General features: G+C 42.7%; 1 protein-coding gene across 14 annotated transcripts in view; it reads right to left on the bottom strand.

Annotated features, from left to right (window-relative positions):
• Positions 1–213: 213 nt before the first annotated feature.
• Positions 214–27,999, bottom strand: part of LOC109638845 (adhesion G protein-coupled receptor L2-like) — an 87,529-nt gene continuing 59,743 nt past the window's right edge. For 2 of the 14 annotated variants that reach the window (XM_069511124.1, XM_069511125.1), the window contains 15 exons: positions 27,761–27,946; positions 25,493–25,531; positions 23,057–23,240; positions 21,397–21,519; positions 18,833–19,038; positions 18,163–18,336; positions 15,851–16,060; positions 14,475–14,695; positions 13,625–13,691; positions 11,058–11,149; positions 9,520–9,688; positions 8,438–8,566; positions 6,981–7,077; positions 5,715–5,840; positions 214–2,263 (listed from right to left, as the gene is read on the bottom strand). In XM_069511124.1, the coding sequence (XP_069367225.1) occupies positions 1,398–2,263; positions 5,715–5,840; positions 6,981–7,077; positions 8,438–8,566; positions 9,520–9,688; positions 11,058–11,149; positions 13,625–13,691; positions 14,475–14,695; positions 15,851–16,060; positions 18,163–18,336; positions 18,833–19,038; positions 21,397–21,519; positions 23,057–23,240; positions 25,493–25,531; positions 27,761–27,946 (2,889 nt within the window). In that variant the 3' untranslated portion in view covers positions 214–1,397. Of the gene's footprint in view, positions 2,264–2,853; positions 2,908–5,714; positions 5,841–6,980; positions 7,078–8,437; positions 8,567–9,519; positions 9,689–11,057; positions 11,150–13,624; positions 13,692–14,474; positions 14,696–15,850; positions 16,061–18,162; positions 18,337–18,832; positions 19,039–21,396; positions 21,520–23,056; positions 23,241–25,492; positions 25,532–27,760; positions 27,947–27,999 lie in introns of all 14 variants that reach the window. The other 12 variants (XM_069511127.1, XM_069511137.1, XM_069511126.1 and 9 more) reach the window with 9 other exon arrangements.

Below are 27,999 nucleotides of genomic sequence, written 5' to 3'. Positions count from 1 at the left end.
AATAAACTCCTTTTGAGTTTTTATGACAACTGAAGGTTTCTACATGCTTTCTGTCATGTTTGGAAGGGGGGGTGAGCTGATGGGTATTCAGCTGCAACATGCAACTTCACCACTAGACGTCCCTACATTCTACACACTGTACCTTTAATCGTCATTTTTACCCCATGTTGAGATTTTGAAGACAAAATGAGAAAAATAATTGAGACATCTGCGAACAAGAAAAAATTTCACATTTATTTGATATCAAACAGGAGTTGATTTAAATATCAGCTGATGATGGGCTCTTACAAAAGAAATAAAATGAACCTAATCAGTGCTGCAACAACTTTTCACACTTTCCTACCACATTCGCCCCCCCCCATTTTTTTCTCTCTGAATACTTCAGTTAATAAATTAATTAGTGTCAAGGGATGAAATATGTCTGCAAACACTGCAATATCGCATCGACACGAACATAAGTCCTTAAAACCTGACAATTTCAAGTAAAATAAATTACACAAGAATCCAATTCACTCCAAATCTGTGCATGGCCCCGGTGTTAACAAATATACTACTGGCAAAAAACTCATCATTCATGAAAGCAAAAGCACTTCACAAGCAGAGACGTGAGCATGATTTTATATGGACTGATATCTCTCAAAACTTTTTTTTTTTTTTAAATGCAAACATACAACGAGTCAAGTGTGAGAGGAAAAAGCACATTTCCACCATTTTAATTAACCTTGTCTGAAGAATTGTATTAACATTGAAAGGGTATAACTACTGAATGGTTGTTGTTTCTTTTTTTTTCTTTTTTCCTTTTAACTTTTTACACTAGTGGTACAGCAAAATATATTTTCTTTAGCTGTTACTTTGACAACAGTTAAATGTGCAATAGAGAAAATATAAGGCCTGAGTCTGAATTAGTGGTTTCTTAACTTTACAGTCCTGACTGTGTATTGGAGCCACACTAGTTCTAGTTCTGTATTTTATGACTAAAAAGACCCTGGTTCAGCAAAGTCCCCCAGGAATATGTCAGGAGTTTCATAGTTCTTTGCTCTGAGTTTTTTTACATTTTTTTTTTTTTATCCCTTGTTCTTCAACTCTTCTTTCAGTACAACAGAAATGAGACAGACTTATCTGTGTGACAGCGGCCTGTGTGTTATTCTCTGCACCTCTTTAGTCCAACAGCAGAGTTTTCACAGACCACATTTGTCTGGAATCGCATGGACGTGTTTCGTGTGTTAATGAGATCTGTGTGCAAAAGTCATTTATTCATTCCTCTTCCCACCCAACAACATTTCACTTCCTGTTGTAACAGGAAGAGCGTGCGGAGTGCGGAGCCAGACTCGCCGGCTCTCTTGACATCAACCAAAAGTACCCATCTGTTGAAACCTGTGCAAACAAAGACGGCCTGCTTAGAGGCTGGTAATGAGCTGCATTTGTCCGTCGGTGGTTGCCTCTCCCTCCTGCGCACATTCTTCGTTGTTGGGCGAGATGATGCACCCGTCGCTGATGCCTCGGTTTATGTGGTAGTAGGACAGGGGCTGCGGTGCGTCGCCGAGCTCGGGCATGCTTTTATGATACGCGTCCTCGCTCTCGCTTCGAGGAGAGGGGGAGAGCTCATCGTCCTCCTCCTCTTCCTCTGGGGGGTATGGCGAAGCGGAGGGCGAGGGTGAGTCTCTCAGGTTTGGCATGCTGGTGTAAAGCGAGTCTCTATTGTTGTTGGGTGAATGGGATCCCGTGTCCTCCACTGCGGTAACAGTCTCGGAGCCATGGCCACCTTGCCCCTCCAGGCGCCTGGGGGCCTTCTGATTGCTGTAGAGCAGGGAGTGAGTCCTCTGAGGCAGGAGGGGGGCCTCCAGTGCCTCCTTGTGGTGGGGGTGCAGGAGCAGCTCCAGGGTGGCGTGGCCTCCTCTTCCACTTCCTCTCTGCGGGGATGAAGCCTCGGCATGGTCCGCCACGATGGCGTCATCCTCGCTGCCGCTCCCACCCCCACCTCGGTCCACTGTCACTCTGGTCTGGGGAGGCAAGGCTCTGTCCCTCGGGGCGTCGCGACCTTTGGGGGCCCCGCGGGGCCTGAGGTTGTTATGAACAATCTCAGAAATGATCATCTTCTCAAAGGCGACATCGTCCAGGTTGAGGGCCCCCAGGTCACCTGCAGCCCGAACAGCCACGGCCTCATAGTCGTCTTCTCGCAGGGAGTAGCTGTTGTTGAAATTGCCATTGAGGGGGAGGGTGTCCATGGCACTGATGTCCCTGCTGTTGCTCAGAGAGTGCTGTCCTGCAACGAAAGGCAAAGGGAACGCGTGAGGTAAAATGTATTTATTTTTGACAGAACAAAACAAAACCGTCTCCACTACACCATCCACACATACTTGATACTGCTCAGGACACTTCACTCTTGTGCTCTTTAATCTCTGCGTTAATTTTAATTTCATCCAGATACAGAAACTTAAAAAATCCCAAAAAGAAACCAATTAGCTCTCCAAAATGTCCATCCTCCTTCTGGCTGAATATGTATTTAGCCAATCTAAGAAATGATCCTGAACAATATTGGAGAAATGAGAACAAGCAATGACTCAAAACTTAAAAACAATACTATAGCATCATGTTGTAATGTAGCGTATGAGCAGGTAACAACACAGAAGCACACAGAAAGCAGCAAACAGGATGAGAGCAAAAGAAACAAATGGATGCAAGCTGATGAGGAAGTGACACAAACAATGAGAAAAACATTCCACCTGTTAAAAGACGGCAAGACAAGAGAGTAATGCTGAACACAGATGGCCGCCACCTCTCTGCACTGAGGCCCCACAAGCACAGCAACAACCCCCACACACCACGACAGACAGGCACGGTGCAATGACTCACTTTGCCACCACTCACATCAAGTGTGTCTGCTCAGGCTATCTGGCCTAAGAACAGCTGATGTGCAAAAAAAGTAAAACAGATGCTTTTTTTCAATTGCAGCAGAAACAACGAAATCACTGAAATAAGACAAAAGTGGAAGCTTGTAACATCCAGCCTGGATTCAGTCGATCCGAAGGATTGTCTGTCCTTGCAATTAACCATAATTCAGCCCGTGGGATGCTTTGCACAAATTGTCTGAGGTGGAAGGAGAATGACAGCGAAATGATGTGTTTAGCAGTTTGAGAGGGAGCTAAAGGACAAATCAAGGACGACTGAATCCTGGACCCAGCAGGTGAAAGGGTTCAGCAGCAAGCAGTCTTTTTTTTTTTTTTTTCAAAAAAGAACATTTCTGAGACACATATTTTTACACAGTGTATCAGTATTATGTGAGCAACACAAACCCACACCCACAACCACACACACACACACACACACTCAGAACAGTGTACACTAATTTTGTGCAGCCCAATGACTAAGTTCAAGTAGCAGTATGGAAGTGAAGGGGTCCAGTTATATGAGGGGTTTATTTACTGCGTAACACCGTGAGGCTTTCGAGTGCAAGGCTGACATTTTGTAGGGTGTCATCACAGTCGGTTTTCACACACAATAAAGACAAACTTTCGTCGTAGGTTTCAAACCAACGTGTCGAACAATGGATGATAGCAAGCGGAAAAAAACACCTCTGGAAACAGCATCAAAGACTTTTCTAAAAAGAGTGAAAGGAGCGCAGAGAGCAAAAGGGCATAAAAAAGAGGATGGGTGGGATTATTAGACGCTTCCCTGAATAGACCCCACGTCCAAATTTGCATTTGTTTATGCACTGGCAGTGATTTTATTTTAGACAGGTATTGTCTGCGGGGAGAGGAGGGGGGAAATGATGTGAACAGAATTCAACTGGACACGGCGACAGCTGCACTCTGGGAACGGCTCCAGCAGAGATTCATCCAAGATGTTCTCCTTACAGATTTTACTGCGTCGGATGAACATCTGCAGAGTATTAGTTAGTATTAATACACTCATAATAGGAGACACACACACGCAGACACACACACCCTTCCTTGTGCAGGAGCTGAATGTAATGACTATAGCAGAGGGCATTTTCAAAGAGCTTATGTTAAACTTGACGGCCTCTCTGCACGTATTTCATACTTGGTTGGTGATCTTCACACCAGGTTTTGACATTTGTGTGTCACACCGCTGCCTGCTCTGCACAAACTGGTTTCCATATGTTAAATCCTTAAATTTTCCATGTTTGTCACTGCTTCCTGATCTACTGTTAAATAAGTACAGGATGTATTTCCTTTTTTTTGCTCCTGTGTTTAAACACAGCTTGAGTACAGCAGGTTCCCCTCGGGGGTGGGGGGGGGAGAGAAGAGGTCTTTCTACAGGTAAAGGAGATGTTTGAGTCCACATTCAAAATTACCTGCTAATTAAATATGGGAAGTCTTAATTCATCTCCTGTGCTGCAATGTTAACATGCAATTATCCTAGAATGATTAAGCAGGTAAACATGTTAGGGTAATAAAGCACAAGCTGTCTGCACCACACACACACACACACACACACACACACACACACACACACACACACACTCCCACACACACTAGTGCGTCTGACTTGGCTGCCACTGAGCTCGTAAAAGAAAGAAAGAAAGAAAGAAAAGAAGTTAAAAAAACAATCCTGAAATGTCTTTGATTTTCTGTGCAGACATTGTTTGGTCCCAACCCTGCTTCATTATCTCTGAGTGTGAAGTGTTCTCATTGTGCTGTGAGCGAGCTCGCGACACCAGAACGTGATGACTGCGGCAGGTTGAAGCTAAATGTTACTGTGAATCCTCTCTTTACACACTTTCGCCATACTGTTTTTGTATATTCCCTTTTATCATCAGATGCCTGTGAATATCTGAGGGCTACGACTCTGCCCGCATTGCGTCATGTGGTTCTGTTTTTTTATTTTTTTTTAAATTGGGTTTCTTTTTGCTCTGCCAGAGAGAGTGAGAGAGAGAGTGAGAGAGAGAGAGAGAGAGAGAGAGAGAGAGAGAGAGAGAGAGAGAGAGAGAGAGAGAGGAACTAGGTCACCATAAACACTGACGTGATTTAAATCAAGCTCGCTCATATTTGAAGTGTAAAGATTTCAACAAGTATGATGCAAATATCAGACGTGAGGGGGAGAGGAATAAACGATCTGGACCAACGTGTGAAACTCATATTCGACAGAGAGGAATTCCCACACGTCTGCTCAGTGTAGCGCAGATAAGATAGCATTAACGTCTGAGACATTTATCTCCTCGTGTTTATGGAGGAGGAACTTGCATTGATATGAACGACTGAAAAAAATACAAAGCAGAAGATGTGAGTGAAGAGGAACAAATGATAAATCTGGTGTCATTATTCTCAAAATGTTCATTCACACTGTGTCACAGGCACAAACTTCACGTGTTGCATGTTTAGAATAAATCTGTAACACTTCAACAGTTTGGGGAAATAGGCTCATTCACCTTCTTGCAGAGAGTTACAGAAAAGATTGATGCCATTGAGGTTTCAACCAGGAGGTGGTTAGCTTAGCTTAGCATAAATTCTGGAAAGAGAGGGGAGTAGTCTCATGGGAACAATGTCCAGTGACTAGCTCCTCTAAAGCTCATGAATTAACATGCTAGATCAGACTCAAGTGTAAAAATGACAGATAACCTCCCACTACAAAGGAGGAATGGTATCAATCTTTTTCTCGGACTCCCCTCGACAAAGCAAATTAGTATATTTCCCAAAACAAATTAGAACAAACACAAATCTTTGCAGGAATAAAGGTGGAGGGTGGATGTGCACCTGGGGAGTGAAAGGCCGGTGGAGAGGGGGTGTTGCACACGACCGTTTCTGCCAGCAGGTTGTTATAAGGGTTAGTGTCGTGGGTTCGGAGGAGAGGGTTAGTTAGGAGGTAGTTGCCAGTCATCCCTGAAATAACAGGAAGATAGAGAAAAGGAGAAAAATCAGGAGTGAGAAAGGAAAAAAAAACAGTTGAGGAAAAAAAGAGCAGGAGGTTCTGCACTTCATGGTCTGTGGCGGCGGCGGCGGCGGCGGCGGCGGCGGCGGTGGTGGTGGTGCGCTCGTCGGTTGACATAAACAAATGCTGACATTCGCTGTCCGGATTCTAACACTGCTAAAGATTTATGACCGGCAATCTGTCTGACTTCTATTACGGACAAAGCAACCATAGAAATGTTGGTCAGAGCAAAAAAAACCATCATCCAAACAGTCCATCGATGTAACTGACAAACAACGTTACCGCGACGAGTGTTGACCAAAGCGCAGCAACACAATCAGCTGCAGTGTTTACGTGAAACAAATTCATCCAAACAAACTCGTCCAGTCGAGACACCAGACAAAACATGTCTAAGTGGCCCGCCATGAATAATACAGTATCCCTATCATCCCCAGCATGCTTGTGTAAATCCTCAAGAATGTAATAACTGCCCTCAGTCATTTGGACGGACTGCTGAGAAACCCTGCGCTGGCATGTGTGTGTGCGTTTAAAAAAAACATCTCTCAAGTAATTCATAACTACGGCCAAATCTGAGCTGGCACAGTCTGGAGCCTGAGCTTCATGATACTGGGAACTTTCCCAAAAACCCCTGCTCTGACCTCAGCCTGACTTTACTCATCGCTCCTCCTCCACCTTCACCCTGACGATCATGGCGGGGCGACGATGAGCCTCTCCAGTTCCGAATGTTATGATTTGAACTCCGGTTCTCGTCAGTAACGTTTTATGCCAGGCTACAATTCGCACCTCTTCACTCGTCTCTTATTTCTCTGCTTTCAGATGATCGCAGCGAGCAGGGGAGGAGCAGGAATATATGCTACGAACTTTGACGCACTGGCAGCATTTAATGCTATTTTTTGTTTTGTTTTTGATTGCTTAGCGCGAAGAGAAACGCAACATTGAATCAGGCCTTATCTCTTCCCTGTTTCCGAGCTGCCACGGAGCCATGTAGGCTGCGTTCATTGAAGTGTTTATAGTGAATTCACAGCCTCATCACAAAGAGAATAGCGTATGTGTTGCGTCTGGCGGTGGTGGTGGAAGAAAGGGTAGCTTACCCTGGTTGAGTGTGGAGGTGCTGTTTATGTCTCCTGAGATGAAGGAGGACTCCGACTGCTTCCTCACAGTGTCGTTCCACATCCGCCTGATGCGGCTCTGGGTGGAGAGAAAAGCAGCCATTGATCAGGACTCAACATGGTGCTGCTGTTATTCAAAGCTTTCTGGCCCCGAGGATTGAGTGGCTAAGTGGTTTGTGATTCAAGAAGCCTACACTTTTGTACGTGAGTCAGCCAGCCCACTGCTTGATGACATGGTCGTGCTGCAGCAAAACAAAAGAAAACCCTGTGTGCTATTGATCCCAAAAAATAAAATTAATAAATAAAAATGGATACACTGACAATCTCTTCAACTTGTAATTTGAGAGATGGGCTCTGAGCTTCTTTTTTTTCTTTCTCTCTCCATAGTAAGAGCAGAAGCCGCCACCAAATTCCCAGAAGTGCTCTTAAGATAGATCCAGAGAAGACCTTGACGTCCTGTTCAAAAGCCTTCTCTCATCTGTCTCCGTCTTCTGAAATAAGATCTACCTACCAGCCACAATCACGTTCATTGAAGAAGAAAAACTGTATAAAACTTTACCCTGACACTTTTTGACCAAGGGAACATTCAATCCCACCCTCTGATATATAACCTCTGCTGTCTAATAACTTGATAACCGAGCCTTAGCGTTACAATGTGAAGCCTTAAATCACTTTATTCAGTTCGGTTCAGTGTGATTTAATGAGATGTAGGTTATAACAAGGTAAAACATGTCAGCACAGCAATAAGAGCACGGTGACACTGTTCTGCACCATGGTTAGATTTCCACCTCAGTGACTAAACTGTGTATTTGACTGACTTGACAATGATAAAAATTAGAGCAAAAGGTTAAAAATGAACTGAAAACATTTGAGACTTTACTGAAGGATAACTGTAACTATATTCTACCTTTGTTTTTGTCAATGAATTTATTGAAAAGACCAACATCGTTTGTCTAAGGCTTGCAGCCCCAAGGCTGTATGTTCCGAGTTTCAAAGGTATAGATGCAGCTACTTTTAAAAAGGAAAAACAGCTTCGATAAACATCAGAGATTTTTTAACAAGCGTCAGTCAAACAGAGCCTTTATTTCCAGCCAAGTTCAACTGCAGATTAAAACCCATTAGATGCATTAGTGAGCATTTACAACCACCGTGATTTCTAAAATACACTGCAGAGCCCTGTTCATATCACAACGTGCGGCTTTGGACAATAATGACTCCATGGCACAAATATATGAGCTAAATTATATCAGGCTTCACAGAAAAGACTTGTTGACAGGATCAGTCCATTGGTGGTTTTAGTCTTTTCAAGAAGAGAGAAGATAAAATAAACTTATATCTTACAAAATATATGCATGAGAATAAAATCCACTGACACTTAACTCCTAAATCCTGGTTCATCCTAAACCCTGATACCTCTGATTCCCAGTGCAGGTACGTACCTGTGTGGCAGATGAGTAGCGGGCCGTGGATCGAGACGTGGCCGCCTTGGCTGCACTGTGGGGGCCCTCGGCTGGCAGCGCGCCGCAGCACTGGGACTGACGGAAACATTTGCTGTACTCTTTGCGGACCTGCGGAGGAATAAAGGATCAGAAACCGACTGCGCGCACACACACAGCCCCCCCCCCCCCCCCCAACACCACCCAGCAAGAGACGCAAATCCCAAATCTTTATCAAATGGCAGCCGACAGGAGTTTAAATGCCACATCTGTACGGACAGGGATAACAAACGCTGTCACAACATGTTGAAATATTATAGAGAGGAAGCACTTTGATACGGCTGTTTCTAAGGAGAAGGTATAAAATGTCATGAAATGCCTTGTGGAAAATTTCAACATGTTACAGTGAAAATGATCCACACCTGCAATATAAATCACATAAGGAAAGAAAGAGGAGATTCTCAGTCCCGCTGCGTTGGAATTTTATAAACGTAAAAGCTGCTGCTAATATTCAGCTCACTCAAAGAGGTTTGCTTTCACTGCTGTCTGTTTATTTGTTGGTTTGTTTGTAAGCAAGATCACACAAAAACTGGTTTTCATCATCAATTAATCTGCAGATTATATTCTAGATTCATTGACTCTATTTAAAAAAATTACAATCATAGTTTACTAAACCCAAAATCATATCTTCAAATGTCCAACAAAAAAATTATAATTATATTATTTATTTAGAAAAGAAAAAAGAAAAAGATTTAAGAATATTTTTAGTATTTTTGTATGAAAACCGACGTAAATGATTAAGCATTTATCAAAACAATTACCTGTAATGAACTTGAGATTTATTTACTAACTTATCTTTTCATCTCTCTCACAGATGATCATTACTAATCATACAAGTCTTTAATCTTTAACATGTGCTCAAATTGTAAAACATTATATTCTTGTTTTTATTTGATAACAATAGTCTCAACCAAAAAATATTCAGTTTACAGATAAAAACCACAAGTCAACACATTTAAAATACTGGAAGCTGTGACATTTACTAGCTCTTAATTGACTCTGAATCACAGAAAACAAAATCTTGCCTTTTTCTGGAGGAGGCAGTGGAAGATGAAGATGAACATCCCTTGCAGAGTGTTGAAGATGGTGAAGAGGTACGCCATCACGATGGAGGATTCGTTGAGGAAGAACAAGCCGAAGGACCAAGTGAGCCCCAGCAGACAAAGTAGGGCAAACGCTCCCAACACCCACGACCTGCGAGAGAAAGAGGAGGGATATTAACCAGTGAAGGAGAATCTGCTGGGGCGGAAGCTTTCTCTTCCTGGCCAACACCTTGTTAAAAATGAAGAAACACACTAATTTGCTTTAAATACAAAACTGTGTTGGTGAAGTGTATAAAAACAGATACAAAAGGTTTTGGATTAAAGTGCATTTGCGTTGAGAAATATTTCCTTGGGGTTAATGGCTAAAGAGACTGCAGAACAGCAGGTTTTCTCCTGGGCAGCTTCCAGGAACTAAGCCTCGTGGAAATAAGATAACTCAACAGTCAGTTTCGATGACAATGGCTGGTTGTTACTGATACACGAGAATGAAGTGAGCCGCCTCGAGAGAGAGAGACGGCGAGGAGAGAAGAAATGGGACAACAGCATGTCACCAAGAGAGGACACACAGAAAAATGAGCGGCAGGATTGAGAGTGACGGATGATTAGAGTCTCTCCTCAGTTTCTGTGTCACATTTCTTGTTTTTTTACAAGAAAACATTTTTAGGCTGAGTAACCAACTATTTCACTTTTTATAACATTTGACAGAATTAGGATTTGATGTAGAAACTAATTATCAGCAGTTAATGAATTTTGATGATTTATGATAATATGTAAAATCAAGCATGCGAATGCAAACAAATGTGGGTTTTTCTGTGAGCTAAAAACAAACCTGAAAGCCAAGTCCATGCCTTTTTTTTTCATTTATTTTTTTTTAGTTTGGACCAAAATCCTTGTGGCTGCCTAAAAATCAAACGCCCACAGAACATATGTTGGCCTGCTCTCAGACGCATTGTTGAAGAAGAATCCAGGCACAGACATGGTCAGGGACTCGTCTTTTTATCGAGCAAACACAGCCCACTGGAAGCGGGAAAATGGGGCCCCCTATATTCCTGTTTTTACCATCATTAAATCTACACGGCATGTGGTGGAATCCATCTTCCAAGAAAGCCTGTAAACGATGCCAGCACAGGAGTGAAAAGATACCAAAGGTCAGAAAGGCAGTTATGAGAAATAAAAATAAAACCATATAACCCTGGGTTGTGTAAATACTGACATCATAAAATGAGCTAAAAAGGCACCAACTATGGACCAAAGTTACACCTGAAGAGAAAAATATTGCTCTGGTCGGGTTTAAGAGAAAATCAAATAAACGTGTAGGTCCAAAGCAGCCATTGAAATCTCTGGAAGGAGGCAAAAGCAGTAATGGTGCATATTATTTTTCTTTTCACACATACGCAACCACCACACACACAGACACGCACACGCACACACACACACACACACACACACACACACACACACACACACAGATCCAGCAACCACAGAGCAGACATCTAATCTCCCGGAGTGACACCCCTCACCTGATACCTCCCAGCCTGGACGAGTCGGGTTTCATGGAGGTGGAGTGCTTCACCATCTTGTACATGGTCACCACCAGGAAGATGACATTGACCTGTCAAAACAGACGCGAATCAGGATTAACAGACTGCACTTAGAAAGGAATCTGATTTCTGCTGCTAACAGGAGCTAGAAAAAACATGCAGACCCTTTACTTGGATAAATAAAGCCACACTTTGAAAACGAAGTTAAAAAATCCAGGATTAGGAATTTTACTGCAACTGAAATTGATGTAGTCGATTGAAGCTCAGTTTTTTGTCCTAATCGATGAATCTTAGATTTTTTTCAATTTAACCCTCACAATGCTGTTTTTGTGTCAAACCATTAGGTTCAATTCTTTACTTTGAAGAAGACAGAACCAACAAAAAAATAAATAAAAATAAAAATCAGGATCTTGTGAATTAAATGTGGTTTCATAAGGACACTGTTGAAGCTGAGGTATGCATTCTACTGAGTGTCATTCTCATTTGTAAAGTAAAAAGCGCCGTCAAAAGGAGTGTGAAGTGCAGTGGTTCACTTTGAAATATTTTGGCTTTAAAAGAAAATGAGGTTAAGAGAAAGTACCTACAATTTGAACATGTGTAAAATCTATTTTCACCTCTGGTTGCTAACAAACAGTTGGTATGTTTCATAGTGACATGTGAGTATTGCTTAATCCACAGTGGTTTTGGCTCTTTATAGCATCAACACCAGCATACCTTTACTGAGAGGAATATGAAAATGTATTGCTTTGGTGCAGATCATAAAACACGCTGACTTCCAAAAAGAAAAACAACCGTGAGAGGTTATTGCTGTGGTCTACTTCACACAGCTCTGGCCTTCAACACAAGCTGCGCAGAATGTTTCTCTTTCCTCTCTCTTGTTTGACATTACGCTCCATCCCAAAGTACAAATTCTCATCGAATATGAGAATGTATATCTCTCTACGTCCAAACCGATCGTAGACGAAAAAGGCTCCAGAAAAACACAGAGGAAAGAGCGAAGCTGAGTGCCATATTTTAGAAAATAATTTTACAGAGGCCAGGAAAAACATTTAAGTGAGCCGAGCCATACATCCAGAGAGGTTTCCATGCTCTCAGGATGTCTCGCTGTAAGCACGGCAGGGTTCGTCGCCACCAAGGGAAAGGAAGGAGATGTGTTTCAGTTCGGTCCAGCACTACATTAAACCTTTCAAACGCAGCTCTGTAAATATTCACTGAATTAAGTATATCCAGATTTTCAAAAACATATATTCTGTTTCTGCTCCAAGTGAGCATTTGGTAGGGTCCTTTTAATCCAAAGTACATGAAGGAAAATAAAAGATGAAAAGTCTGACTTGGCAAGAAAATGAAGCATAATAATCTAGATGTAGTGTCCTCACTTTATCAGGCACTTCATTTTTAACTCACTCACAAATAAGCCGAAAGATCCCCCATTATTACCCAACATGGATGGATGTGAACAGAGAAGTGTCTTTAAATGGAAACAAAGAGCGTGAGAGGAAAGCAGAAGGAAACCAACGACAGCAGCGGGGAAAGATGGAAGAAAAAGGAGTGGCTAAGAAGACAGAAAGAGGCTTTTAGATCACAGCTTAGAGTAATGCCAAGTTTTGTCTCTCAGCCACTGGGGCCGATTTACGTCCGCATGAGTCGAGTGGCTGGAGATGCATTTAACACAGCTGCGAGTGATGACACAGATCCGATGAGACAGACAGAGGGACGGACGGCGAGGCGAGGAGGCAGGGAGGCACTCTGCAGAAAGCAAGAGGCAAACCGCATATGCCCCCCCAACCCGTCATGCCCGGTCTCGAAGGGGCCGTCCTCTACAATATTCAGGTCTCTCACTCCGCTGCCAAATACGGCGCAAGAAAACTCGCAGCGCTGACACAGCACCTCTCCAGGTTTTGCATGTATTTACAGCTCATGGACAGATTTACGTGTGTTACTGTTCGCAGCTGTATGGATATGCAGTGTGTGTTTGTACAGGGCTGTGTGCATGCATTCTGGCACGTGTTGTGTGTGTGTGTGTATGTCAATGTGCATTGTGAACACCCAGCGCACCACATGAAATATTAAAAGGTGAAGATGGAGATGTCCGTGTGCTGGGATTGGCTGGGGACGTGTCATGATCCTCAGCAGGGCTATGAGCTGTGGTAATGGTTGTCTGGCCCACCCACTCATTACTTCCATGTTCACCCCCCCTCACCATCACCCTTGTATTCCCACTGAGCAAATGACCTTCATGCCTGAGATGATCTCTCCTCCTGATTGCAGGAGGGGAGTATTATCTAGATGTACAGCAAGGCCCAAACAGCTTTAAGCTGTTGCCGCTCACCAATTCTGATTTCAGAGGATTTCATAGCTGAGTGGACACTGATGTCCTTCTGTCAGCTATAATGGGACCACTTTCCTTTCATGCAAATTGATCTTAGAAATCAGAGCCAAGAGGCTGCCAGCACAAAGAGAGAAAATCTATAAACTGTTTTCAAAGCTTTTCATTGAAAGGGATAAAGAAAAAAACTATATCACACATGCACAAAATTACAACTTACCACAATTATGAAGGTCACGGGCCCAATGAAGCTCCAGATGAAATGGTTATCAACCCTCAACCAGCATCTATAGGGAGCAGAAGGTGATATTCAGTCCATTAAATCATCTCACTGCCAAAACAGACTTGTGTCTCATCGATCAGGTGCAGCAGAGCCGGCTGGATGATAGGTCACAGCAGCAGAATAGAGACTCGTCTGACCACAGAGAAGAAAACCCGACCTTGACAGAGCGTTGGCCTCATGCCATGAGAAGCTGCAGTCGGAAAGGCAGTGGTTGTCGGACTCATGACTTCACAGTCTGCAAATGCTTACAAATGTGTGATGCCTGACTGTGTGTACCTAAGACTCTGAACTGTAAACAGTGTATTGTATACAGTTCACAAAATGAATTGCAACCCTGGTCTGTGTTTATCACCAGGAAACAGAAATGAAGTGAGGACCATAGGAATAAAATGAAGTTAGAAAAAAGTTACTTAAATCCCATAAATTAGAGGATTGCAGTCTTACAAATCATAAAGCTTGCTGCTTGGATGAAGACCAGCAGAGAAGTGCATAAACTTTTAACTAGCAATTATCCACTTGGAAAGAATAAAAATTCAGCAGGCCAGTGCATCTAGCCAGCATAGTCATTAATGTTGCAGCTTTGCTCACATCCACTTTTTTTTTTTATCAGTGACAGGGTGTAAATGTTCCAGGGGCAGAGGTGGATTACTCTTTGTGATATCACTATCATTAGAACACACATGCAAGCTGTGTGGGTGTGTCATGATGGGGAGAGGGGAGGATTAATGCCCCTGATTTTTCTTTCATCCCACAAAAGAAGAGCCTCTAGCAGAGATGCTATACTTACGCCCGCTGTGTGCCGTAGCTTCTGTAGTCAATGGCTGCTGAGATGCCCACCACCACAGCCGGGATGAGGTACCCGGAGACGTAGTAGTACTTCCTGCGAGAGAACTCGCTCTCGAACACCTCCACCAGCATGAGGTACAGCTGCACGCCCTCCAGACACATCCAGGCGAACGCAGCCAGGAAGCAGAAGTGGAGAATGCCAGCGATGATGGAGCAAACCAGCTGACAGTGAAACACACGCAGAGGTTACACACAAACATAAGCAGTTTGATTTTTACCAGTTACCAATAATGAATTTTTTACTGCTTGCTAATGGTTTAAAAGTTCAATGACCATGACATAAGCAAAGTCAGATGAGAGTATTTGTGTGATGAAGCAGTGGCTCTGCTTACAGCTGCTCTAATCAATATTTGAATATCAACAAAGGATCAAGTGACCTCTTGTAATATGAAAAGGGCTGTTTGAGATTCTGAGCATCCTTCAGCTCAGTATTTTGGTTTGACGACTTTATTGATCCGGTTTTATGGCACAGCAGGTTGCTGCTTTTGTAAATTAAAATAAACCTTTGATAAACTCGCCGTTTACTACCTGCTCAAGACAAAACAGCAGAGAGACCAGCTTGTGTAAAGAGAGCATCATTTAGCAGCTTGAGAGCCAAAAGATTTCTCACAAGAGTTGGTAGAGACAAAAATGGAGCTAAAACATGGATGGATAATGGTTTTACATTCAGTGGGTTGATGAAAATACAGCTTTCAATGAATGCCAGTGTTGCTATCTTTCTGCTGGGAGTGCAAATAAGTAAAATTATATTATTATTATTATATTTAAATATTAACAATGTAAGGTGATAGAAGAACATTTATATCTTATTATAGCCCAAACAACTTTTGTTTGTAAAATACTAGTATGAAGATATCATAAATGTTGCTGATCCCCCAAATATTCAGTAAACTGGTCTAAAAAATATGAACATAGTAAAAACGTCCCAGTTTCCCAAAGAAATACCCTTTTGGGTCCACTCATAAAATGCTCAATTTCCGTTCAAAATGTATTATTCCGTTTAAGTGAGATCCCAAAGTTTCCAAAGGCACAAATGATGTAGGAGAAGTGTGTCTAAAAATCATGCATAGAATATTTGTATTTGATAAAATGGTGCAGTCATAAAAAAACCCATCATCCTGAGTTTGAATATTTTACTCAGTATCATCGTCATATATCTTCGTGTTCACAGGCTGAAACAGAGAAGATTGGTGATTTAAGGCCATTAAAGGCAAACTGAAGGAGAAATTCAAGCATTTAAAGGTTAATCACAGCGGACGAGCCCATTCGTCAGCAGCATGAAATTTAAAACCCCCTGCGGTGTGATTTCCATGGTACCTTTGGTTCCGTCATGTTGATGCCCACGAGGAAGATAAGCTCGCCGATGAAGAGGTTCAGGCAGAGGTTTTTGTGGATGGTGTTGCGGTCACTTTGAAGACCACGGAAGAAGCAGAAGGTGAAGAGGCTGATGGCGAGACAGACGAGAGACACGGCGATGCCCATCCGAGTGATGACGGTGAGAAGCAGTTCGTGGACGCTCCCCTCCCCCTGCACAGAAACACACATCCAGGGAGTGACCTTCAACTCCACACTTCTCTTCATGATCAGCGGCATTAAAGCAGATGATGGATGGAATGGAAATTGGTGGTGCTATTATTGCTTCTTACACATATATGTATTACTGTTAATATTATCATTATAACGTGTATGACAGTGGTTGCTTGAATAAGCTTTTTATCTCCTCTCTCCCCCATCTCCCCAATTTCTCTCCTCTCGACTTAACCAGTCGAGTCAGACGGCCGCCCACCCTGAGTCGAGCTCAGTTGAAAGGTTTCTTCCTGTTGAAAGGCAGGTTTTTTCCTCTACATTGTCTCGTACCAGCTAAGTGGTCGCTCCTGGTGGGAACTGTTTCCCTCTATAATCTTGTAAGGTCCTGACCTTTACTCTGTATTGTGCCTCGAGATTATATATGTTATGATTTGGTGCTATATAAAGAAAACTGGACTGAATTAAGTTGAACGCTGACCTGACTGAAACGCTCATATGCACATTTGTACTTACACAGAATATCTTTCAAGCTGTTGAAATAGGGTCATAATTTATTATATGGTATACACTACGAACAATGACAAGCTTAATGCAATCTTAGTGTGAGAATCAGGGAGGAGAAGCCCACAGTCATTTTGAGCACAATTACAGCTGAAGCTAAGATGAAGCTTTAGTAACTTTAAAAAGTAAAATCAAGAAGCTCTATTTTTAGGGCTAAAGTCTTTGAGGTATGAAATTCCCTCTCTGTGAGGGTGACAGGATTATAATTAAAAGAGACATTTTTAAACAAAGGAGACTGTAACTTTGAAAGACAACATTTTCATCTGGCTAAACTACAGAGGCTTCATATTAGCTTCAGCTCAATCTCGGAGTCTGCTCTCCACGCAGATTGTTTACCTGCGGGCAACCCAGGCCTGCTCAAATATGATTGGCCAGACCTGAAACGGCTAGCAGAAGGCTTCTGGCCCCAAAATCGTATCCCTCACCAACAAATAAACTTAACGTTATGGTGTAGTTTTTGCATAGAAAAAAGTGGTGGATTCTGTCCCTCATCACTTACAATGAAAACACATGAGAAAGGGATCTCTTCATACTTAGAGTGAGCAAAATCTGTTTTAGTGTTCAAACAGGCACCTGACAGCTGATTTAAGACAGACGTGAAAAATTGTGCGTCTGTTCTTTAACTTGATCATACGTGATGACATCTGGCACTCCCAGCTAACATGCTTGGATCACACTACAACGCCCATGTTGCAGAAAGTGACATCAGTGACGTCCACATGTGGGTTCTGCTATTTAAGGTCAATTCCTGCTGTGCTGCAGAAGATCTAAAACTGAGCACGTTTCAAGATGGGCACCAGGCAAATGTGGAAAAAAAGCAGACTTGACCATAAAAAATATCGTTCAACGACATGGTGGCCCGAAAGTGAGGCAATTCTTCCTGTGATATTTGTAATTTTATTGAGGGCAGGAGTTGCATTTGAGGTGATGTGCAGGGAATTGGTGTGAGATTAAGCCCGGCCTCAGGGCTCTGGTTTCAAGCTGTGGTTAAGGTTGAGGTTAAAACAGATGACAGGGACAGAGTTCATGAGTTGGGACGTATTATTACACAAACCACAAACTTATCCTCCACATTTATTACTGGCTGGGTCCATGTTCCACATGCTATTTATCATGTAATTGGATTATAATTGCATTGCACGACCAAATGGTTCCTACACCACATCAAGAGTGGGGAAAACAAAAGTTAAAACTGGGGTTCTGCAGTAATATTTCCCATGATTCTCAGGGACATATGCATGGAAGGATATTAGACAAGGACCACAGGTAAAATATAATTACCTCTGATGATGGGATGGTGCTTCCTGTACTGATGCACAATCTCGCTCTTTTAAAGTGACAGCCTGCTTCTCCACCTCACACACTCCTACCCCCACCCTCACCTTCTTCTCCGGCAATAATCTAATTATCTCCACTGAAATGCCATTCTTGTTCTGGCCGTGTGTGCACAAATCTGTCAGCGAGATGGAAGAAGAGCAACTAACTGAGACGGGAGGGGGGAAAAAAAACCCTCTTGTAACCAAGAGGCGAGGGCCACTCACCACGTTCCCTCGATGGGCCATGAGGATGGCGAAGTTGGTCAAGTGACTGCAGGAGCAAGTGGTGTGGCTCTTGTTGGTTTCCAGCAGTTTACAGCCTTGCGTGGACCAATATCCCATCATGCTCCGCTCTGAGTAATTCCAGAAGGAACAGTTGGGATTGTAGTAGTGCTCCTTCTACAAAACACAAACACAGAGAAAAAAAACATGAAACATACATGAACATGCTCTGAAATATGCATGATGGTACACAAACATACCTTGTATATTTCATATCTCTAACTGTAAGTCACCGCATGTCAATATATGTGTTGTGCGCACTCAATACCAGTGTCTGTGCAATTGAAATTCTTGAGACGCAATGGATTGTCAGGAGAAAAGGGATGAAAGAGATCAAAATAAAATAAAATAAATTGGAATCACAACAGTCAATTTTTGAGAGGGATTACTGTGGTGATTTCAAAGCACGAAAGGAAACACAACACACTAGAAGCTCCACTTACTTCTCCAACTCTATATTAGTATTAATCTCCGACAATGACACACATGGATAATATGGATGCATAATATGGATGTTCTCTCTACAACAATAACACATTAAAAGCTCTGTGTAAATGTTTAATTGTAGCTCTATAGTGCAATAGCTCTGGGGGAGTCTCAGGAGGGGGCTTACATCCAGGTGCTCCAGCGTGAAGATCACGGGGTCGGCCACAAACACGCGGCTGGACTCCTTGGTGATGGAGGCTGAAAGGATGTGGGAGTTGACGGTGAGGGAAAGGTTGCGTTTGCTCAGATCCCCCATTCCCCTCAGCGTGGCGTTCTCTGTGCTGAGGAATTGACCCAGGTGTTTGTAGAGCACAAACACCAGCTTGGCCACACCTGCAATCGGCAATATTAAAGTTATTAGACCCACAGGGTTCAGTGCTCATTCGGTGGTATTATACAAATGAAACAAACATTAATGGGCTAATTGCAGCCTCTGCATCTGAGACCTAAGCTGTAACTAGAATTGCATTCATAAGCGCTCATACCGCTGCCAAGACCTAATACTCACATTAAATTCAATCAAGCTGCACAATTTCACACACTCATATTGTAGATATCGGTCCTTTAAATGTGACTTTTTTTCCCCACTAAGATCCATGAATTATTCTCTTGGATATCGGTGAAAAAAAAAAAAGCTGTCTCAACGTTAAAGAAAGTGAAAAAACATTCCTACATTTGCCCCCCGATCAGCATAAAAACTGAACGGCTTCTTCCCTGACCCATACCACATCCTTCAACCAAGTTTCATGGTATTCCGTCCAGTCGTTTTTTGTAAAGCTGTTAAATAACAGGCAAACAAATGCTGATGAAAACATGAGAGAAGTGTCTCTCTCCCAGTGAACACAGAGGGCAGCTTTGAGCAAAATCCAAACCATGAGTTTGAAGGAAATTCCTTCCGTGCACACAAACAGGATTGTGTCGAGGTACATATCTGGGGAAGGCTACAAAAAACTTCAGTTGCACTGAAGGTTTCTAGGAACACAGTGGGATCCATAATTCTTAAATTGAAACAGTCTGGAACAAACAGGACTTTTCCAAGAGCTAGCGTGCCTTCCTAAGAGAGGTGACTAAGAACCAAGAGGTCACTGTGACTGAGCTCCAGAGATCCTGTGAGGCTGCAGCACTCCACCGATCTGGGCTTTATATGGCCAGACGGAAGCTTCTCCTCAGTGAGGTTCACATGAAAGTCTGCTTGGAATTGGCAGAAAAGCATCTTAAGGACTCTCTGTGACTCTCAGGCAGTGAGAAACAAGATTGCCTGGTCTGATGAAACCAAGATTGAACTGTTTGGCCTCAATTCTTAGCGCCATGTCTGGAGGAAACTAGGCACAGCTAATCACCTGCCGCATCATCACATCATCGTGCTGTGGGGGTGTTTTTCAGAGGAAAGGAGAAGAGACGAGGTTAGGGTTGAGGAAAAGCTGAACGGAGAAAAGCACAGAGATATCCTTAATGAAAACCTCAGGACCTTAGACTGGGCTAAAAGTTCACCTTCAAACAGGACAATGACCCTGAGCACACAGCTGAGACAACGCAGAGGCTTAGGAAAACTCTGTGAATGTCCTGGAGTGGCCCTGCTGAAGCCCGACTTGAACTCAATCAAACATCTCAGCAGAGAAGTAAAAATGGCTGTCCACTGATCGTCCCCACCCGACCCGACAGATCAAGAGGATCTGCAGAGAAGAATGGCAGAAAATCTCCAAATCCGGGTGTGCAAAGCTGCTCGCATCATACCAAAGAAGACTGGAGGCTATAATTGCTGCCAAATGTGCTTTAACTGAGGACAGAGTAAAGGGTCTGAATACTTATGTCAGAGGGATATTTCAATTTTATTTCTTTTCAATAAATCTGCAAAAAGAATGCAAAAAAATTTGCTTTGTAATTAACAGGTATTGACTGCAGATTGATACTGTAAAAATAAATTTGAACCATTTTGGCAGAAGGATGCATCATAACTAAATTTGAAGGGATCAGAACATTTTCTAAATATACTGTAAACAGACAAGGATTTTTAACAATATGTTAATTGTATTTATTATTAACCTTCAGAGAGTGTTGAGCCTATTGAACTAAGCTAATTACCGCTCCCCTTAAAGGTCCAGTGTGTAAGATTTAGGTGAAAGGGAACTATTGGCAGAACTTAAATGTAGAATAATTTCATCTAAATTGTATGAATTGTAGTTTTCTTTACACCAGAAAAGACCCTTTATATTTAAATACTTTATATTTACATCGAGGGGACCCTCTCTACAGAGGTCGCCATGTTTTTTACATGAGTCCAGACTGAATAAACTAAACACCTTTTGAGTTTTTATGACAATAAAAGGCTACCACAGGTTATTTTTCATGTTTGGAAGGAGAAGGTGAGGTTCAGCTGCAACATGCGATTTCAACACTAGATATCACAAAATTCGACACACTGTACCTTTAAGCTCTAAACTTAAAGCACACTTTTGTGAGTGGTAATTTTCAAGTAATCAAGAAAGTGAATTTCACAAAATGTCATATTATTCTTTGAGAAACATCTAATTAAAATGCTCCCAGGAAGAAGCTAAAACAATTAGTAAACTCAACATCCACCAAAATATGAATATAACATCAGTGTCAATAACCCCAACAAACCAAAGAGGTAAAAAAAAATCCCAAATTAACTTTAATTACATGTGTTTGCAGCAGTTGTGTGGTTCTCACCATTTTTGCTGTTGACTTTGACCGTGTTGGAGGAAATCTGAAGAGACGCTCCACCTTTGCTCGTCTGTGGAAACCTGAAATCTTGCACTTGACCGTCGGTACTTAACACGTACACTTCCAACACTGAGAGGTGGAAGGTGAGGCGGAGAGAGGGAGGGAGAGATACAGAGATACAGAGAGATGTTACACATAGGCAACACTTCAAAAGTACTACATGGTGTTTAACACAACTCTGAATTTTAAGACCTGGTGGGGTGTGTGTGTGTGGTAATATTTGGTGTTTGTTGCACCAGAAACAGAATCCAGCATTACTGGCCCCTGTGAAGTGTCATTCACTTAAAAAACCATGTCATGCTGGTTGGTTGCCATTGTGGATGCCTCTGAGGCAAAAGAAAGAGAAGAAAATAATAAGGGTGGCGATACTGGATGAGCAAAAGCAGGCGCGAAGCTTACTGCAGCATGAATGTCAAATATTCACAGGATCAAAAATATCATTGAGCTTTTACTTTTACTTTTCTTCCCCCCGTGGGTTCAGATAACTCTTGGCTCGACAAGCAAATCTCTGAAAATCCTCCAAATTCCTGCAGCCACTCTCCCCGGTATGCCAGCTGCCGGGTGGTGCTCCCTTTGATGTGTGAAATTACTGAGGGGTCAGGAGGACACACGTATCAGCACACTCCCTCCCATCAGAAACAGCCTCACTTCCTCAGATAGATGGCTTCTGACAGACGGAGACGTGGAATTGTTCTCCGGTTGCGCTCCACCTCTGCTGAGTTTTCAGCTCTTCCTTTGCGCTTCCTCCCTCTTCACCCGTCGTTCACCCCTTGATGCTCGCCTGGAGGTGCCATTTGGGCTTTGACAAACTGCTAATTAGGAGCAACAATCATTTTCACGCCCCCCCAAAACTCTTCAAGGGAGGGCAGGTAAGCCGAGGTTGTGTGTTTCTTCATATAACTGCATTTATGTTGCTCCACTGGAATATTATCTCTACTGTGCAGATAAGCAAGAGCTCATAAAAGTGTCTGCCTGAATGCAGTGATTAAGTAGCAAATATACAGCAGATTACACAATATATTAATCAGTGCTTTTCTTTGAGACGGGGCAACTAGTACTTATCAGCTTAGCTAACTACCACTTAATGGGAAAGGCTTGGAGAGAACAGAGTGCTGCGTGAATGGGACAATGCCATTCAGTTGGGCTCTTTGTTTTCCCCCAGAAGGGCTGGACACTTCATCTTGCAGCGCACTTTCAATGAGGTGACTTTACTATGCGAGAAAAAGATTAAAAATCAATGAGGTATAAGACAAAAGGGTGAGTGGGAGACTATAACCATGGTAACAAAGTGTTATGAGAATGTGAAAATTCAGTGCACAAAGCTGACTAAAATTGTTGAGATTGTGTTGCCTGATAAACTGCACAGTGAGGGCACATTCGCTTGATTCTTTTAAGACGCATATTTAGCTATGATGTCAACCAGATGTGGCCGTTTTTAAATTATATTCCTCTAAAGGAGACGTTTTCCAGATCTGGGGAAACATTTTTTATCACTCAGTTTGAAACAATTTTACTGATTCGTGGTCCACAGCCAGGAAAAACAACATCATAAATTGTGACTGACAGATATGTTTATCTGTTTTATAGCTATCTGAGAGGAACTTACTGATATTCTCTGCAGGTACTTTTACGATCGCTGGCTCGATCAGGTTTTCCGCAAGGACAAAGGCCCCTTCCTCCAGGGTATCCAGTAGCATTGTAGCGGCGTGCGTCTGTTCCGTTGAATTCATGTCTTTCCAGGATTTCAGGGCTTCCGGCCTCAGGAGGTTGTCAACGGTGTCCACAATGGCCTGTATCCATGGAGACAAGTGAAGTGTCAGTGTGTCGTTTCCTCCCATTAGAACTTCAGTTTGACAACAAAGTGCGGGGACTAGGCAGCAAATGATAGCACGGGCATGCATGGCCAACAGTGACGGCAGCAACAGCAACTGAATCTGAAATATTGAGATCACTGCGAATGATGACATGAGGGTTCAAGGATGTCATGAGTAACTAAATTAAAAATGATGATACAAAATGCAGAATGTACATTTTAATATTCTGTTTATGAAAATCTGAGGAAGTCTCTCTTGGACCATTTTCTTTATTGAATAATGATCTAAAACTGCTTGAGGGGAAAAAGAAATACAAACCAAATGTTTTTTCTTTTTCCCTTTACCGAAGAAGGCTGTCTGCATTGCTGTATTCACAAATTGAGCGGCTATTTTCCAACATATAACAATTATCTCCATGAAGAACAGTCTCATTTCCATGACCGGATCTCCACTTAATGGCCTTGAATACGATTCTCATGGAGGCAAAGGGGGAATCATTATGGAATCCATGTCCTGAGTGGTAGTCTAGATTTGGGGGGAACAGGGGGTTTCTGTTTGTTTTCAGAGGCAATCCTTTCATTTCCTGCTTTCAGATAAGAAGTAAGTAAGTCAAACATTCCAGAAAACCCACACAAGTATCGTATGTTGATAAAACAAGAGTTCCCCCTTGACCCCGGCAGGGCGAGTTCATGACCGTTTGGCACAATTAAGCCACAACAAAATTTGCCAAAATCCCACGACAGGCAGACAGCTGTACAAAGATGCAGAGCGGCCCTTGGTGTGACAAATCAGACTGACAATTTAACCATAGGTGTCATTAACCACCACAAGGCCACCACAATAACTGTAATTAACCACAACAAGCCCCTGCTCACTGTACCAATTAGTCGCAGCTATGATTATCCCATCACTAATTGACCACGGACAGGATTATCCGTTTGCCTAGAAAAACAAGAAAGGGGATCAACAAAAGTCTGCAGCAATATGTGATTAACTGCAACATTTAACCACTGAGCTCACATTAACCACAGCGATGATGACACAGGGCTCTCAGCGTGTCTTCATATCTCCGGACTGTGCACAGAAATCTAACTTTGTGCCCCTGACCTTGCAGGCAAACTAGAAGCTTGTAAGCTGTGACTCCAATGGGATTTATATGTGTATGTGTGTGTGTGTGTGTGTGTGTGTGAGTATGCAGGATAGAGAGTGGTGGCGATTACAAGACCAGGGTCATTATAACCACACATGGTGTTCCTCTCCTGGTGAGCCATCCTCAAAGGATCCATGAAATCCAAAGGAGGAAGAGAAGGGCTGGAAGTCTCTTCTTTGTGCACAGAATGAATCTGTGTTCTCAATGAATCCTCTTTAATGCTCGCCTGGGTGGAGGTCACTTTACAAATCACAGGGGCACTAGCAAGAAGAGGACCCGTGACTCACTTTACATAGAGGGATGTTTCGTGCAGTGAAAGCTCGGGGGGGCACAGGGTGACATTAGAGGAAAAATCAGAGGAGCGCCAAAGTCTTTAGGATTCATCCTCTGGAAAGCACGAATGTCTGCACCAAGGTTCACAGCAATCCATCTAATGTCTGTTGAGAGACATGAGACATCTCCTCCTGACTCTTCCCTTCATGTCTTTCATCATGTCTTCAGAATCAGAATGGTGGACAAATATATTAATGGGCTGAGAAATTAATCCCACAGATAAAACACAACTGCAATGGAAGAGGAGATTTTCTCCCCTGCTATGGGGACAAGGGAGACTAAAAATTGTACGATGTAAGCAAGTGAAAATTGAGCACACTGCCACTTTGATCACACTTCTGGCTGACAGGGAGGTGCAATTACAACCGTGGGAAGGCAATTATTCACACAACGTATAAAGAGCTGACAAGAGAGACGAAGAGAGCGAGAAAAAGTGGGGGAGGAAGAAAGAAAGGAGAGAGAGAAATGAAAGAGAGATATAAGTGATAGCACACAGAGGAGGAGGGGAGGGGATGGGACAAAGACGGAGTGATTTTGACGGCGGCAACCCTCAGATGGACAGAATGACAGGAGGACAGACAGCCGAGTCAGATGAAGAAGCAGCCATATCTTGTACGAGCAGGATCACCAGGCACATACTGTAACAAAACAATCAAGGACATTGAGAGTGACAGTGCTGCATGCTGCTGGTCGGACATTAGGGATCGGGGAACAAAAAGCAACATGGAAAGCCTGGTAGTTATACCTTCATGTAAGCCCTGCACGTCTTCTCTCGTTTTTGAAGCTTTTCCATACAACAAGAGAGGATCGAGCACAGAGACAGATTGCAGAGAGGCAGTAAGAAAACAGGGAGCATTAAATCATACTACTTACCATAAAATTACAGATTTTATGAAAAAGAAGAAAAGCAGCAGGTCTGTGGACTACAACCTTAAAATGATGTGACAGCTCTTAATGCTTTTTGGGAGGAACTGTAGTTGAAATCTAAAAACTAATGTGAATCACATAATAGAGAAGGAGAGAGGAAAAATGCACAGAGGAGCCGAGGGAGAAAAAAGATGCTGAGACTCAATTCTGATGCTCCCCATTAGTGATGCTTTACAATATGTTGATAAGATAAGCAATGTGAGATGAGGTCATTTGTATTTCATGGCATGGATAGAATAATGTAGTACTAGCTCTTTTTTAAAAATCTCCCTCTGTCGGTCTCTTGGTATTAAATAAGTCGCCTTATTCTCCTAATTGAGACAAACCGGAGAAAATCACATTCTCTAGCTCTCCAACCGAGTAAGAAAACAAACAGATACAATGTTATTTTTATCCAGGTTACAACCTCCACATCGCAAATACCTCAAGAAAACACACAGAGGGAAAAAAAATGTTTCTTTAACCCAGTCAATATAGATCCCATGGACACCTCAATTTGGATTGCGGGAAATGGCTGCATGAAACTTTAACGACCATACCAATGTTTTTTAGCTCCTTAAATACAAATCTAGTTTTCAAATTGAGGCTTTAGTTTTTAAAATGTAAATTTTCCCTTGTTTTAGGCCCCCATTGGATTTTATTTATTTCCATAAAGCATGAAAGTAATTTGAGCTGTCTAACCCTTTGCATTTTCATGAGCATTAAGTTGTCTTTCTGCAGCAGACTGATTTTCTTCTTCATCTAAACGAGAAACCGGGTTGAGCAGGTAATTAAAAAAAAACAGATTTCCTGATTTGGACCATATCCATTCTACTATTTTTTGTTTGAAAATCTTGCTTCTCTGCTACAGATAATCCTGGCGTCCATACTACTGGTCTAAGAGCCGTTAAAAAGTTTTTGAGACGCTGGTGGCTATTCATCGAGTAAATCCTGCGTACACTGGCATGTGCAAGCCTTCCTGTGTCTTCAGGTGTGTTAGTATGGACAGGGATTAAAACTGGTATGAAGCTAAAATGCTCATGTGAACAGAAATTATTTCAGTTTGAAAACTAAACAAGATTTTTCAGAGTTAAGTTCCTCTTAATGAGCATATACGAGGTTTCATCTCTGAACAGGTTTATACAACTAACACATTTTAACTCAGAAGAAAAACTGAGCTCTGTCTGTTGCTACAATGGTTTCAAAATAAGATCAGTGCTGTGGGGAGAAATCTGACTTGGTGTCTGTGTATGTGGATGTTACAGTAAACAGGTTACTACAGAGTGTGTTAACACATCATCTGATTCCCTCCTAAGGCTGATTTCAATGAATAACAAGGATCCCAGTGTGAATTTAAACACTAATGTCAAGTCTGCCTAGAGTTGATGACAGACTGCACAAGGCAAAATAGTTTCTAGCTATTGCTAGTAAATTTACTTATCTCACAGAAATAAACAGAAACTATTAATTGAGCAGTAGAGCATTATCTTCAAATGCATAATATCATTTGAAGGTAAGAACATAAGGAACAAAAACGGCACAGACGACATATGCAAATTTGGTGCAAGTCACCTTGTTTGCAGGGAAAATAGAAAGTCTAGAAAGTCTGAATAACAATGCAGTTCTTTCAAACTGTCACTCATCTCTCCATGGGTTCGCCTGCAGCTGAGAGAGGTAGGTACGTCTCGGGCCTACTCTTTCCTCTTCAAGCTGCTGCAGCAGCTCCAGGAGAGAGCCGTTCCACACTTGTCAGCAATGAAGAGTTATTCTATGTGTTGGTGGGGGGCTCAGGGCCATTAGCTCATTTAAGGTGGGACTGCCAGGTGAGCCTGTGTTTTCAAAGCCAGGGTAATTACCAGGGAGCAGTAGAGGTATGAGCTTCCCCTCAGGGCTAGACCGGCCTCTCTAGCCCCCTCACCTGAGACTGTGTGTGTCCACCAGTGTGTGTGTATGCACGTTAGCGAGTGCAGGCAAGGGTTTGTGTTTGTGTGCGTTGGTAGGTGTCCCGCTAATGAATGTTCTGAGTCATGCTGACACTGAGCTGGGCCAAAAGGGGGACAAAGTGTAATGAGAGGTTACAATAGGCCAGACAGGAATTTCACAGTACCTTGTTGAAGCTGCGTCCAGCTGAGTCCTTCTCACTGGGCCTAAGCTCCTGCAGCTGAGCATCCAGGATGTCCACGAGCTGCTCCATCAGGCGCACCGAGGAGCTGACATCTCCGGCAAACACTGGGCCCTGTGTGTGGCGTGCCAGCTCATTGGCCAAATTAGCAGCATTTTCACCACTTCGAATCTAAAAACAGCAACAAGGAAAACATGGTGGGGGGGTGTGTGGTCAGTGAAGCG

This window comes from Paralichthys olivaceus, chromosome 16 (assembly GCF_024713975.1).
Source record: "Paralichthys olivaceus isolate ysfri-2021 chromosome 16, ASM2471397v2, whole genome shotgun sequence".
Taxonomy (NCBI): Eukaryota; Metazoa; Chordata; class Actinopteri; order Pleuronectiformes; family Paralichthyidae; genus Paralichthys; species Paralichthys olivaceus.
The sequence above is the reverse complement of the archived record's forward strand: the minus strand, read 5'-3'. Positions and strand labels throughout refer to the sequence as shown.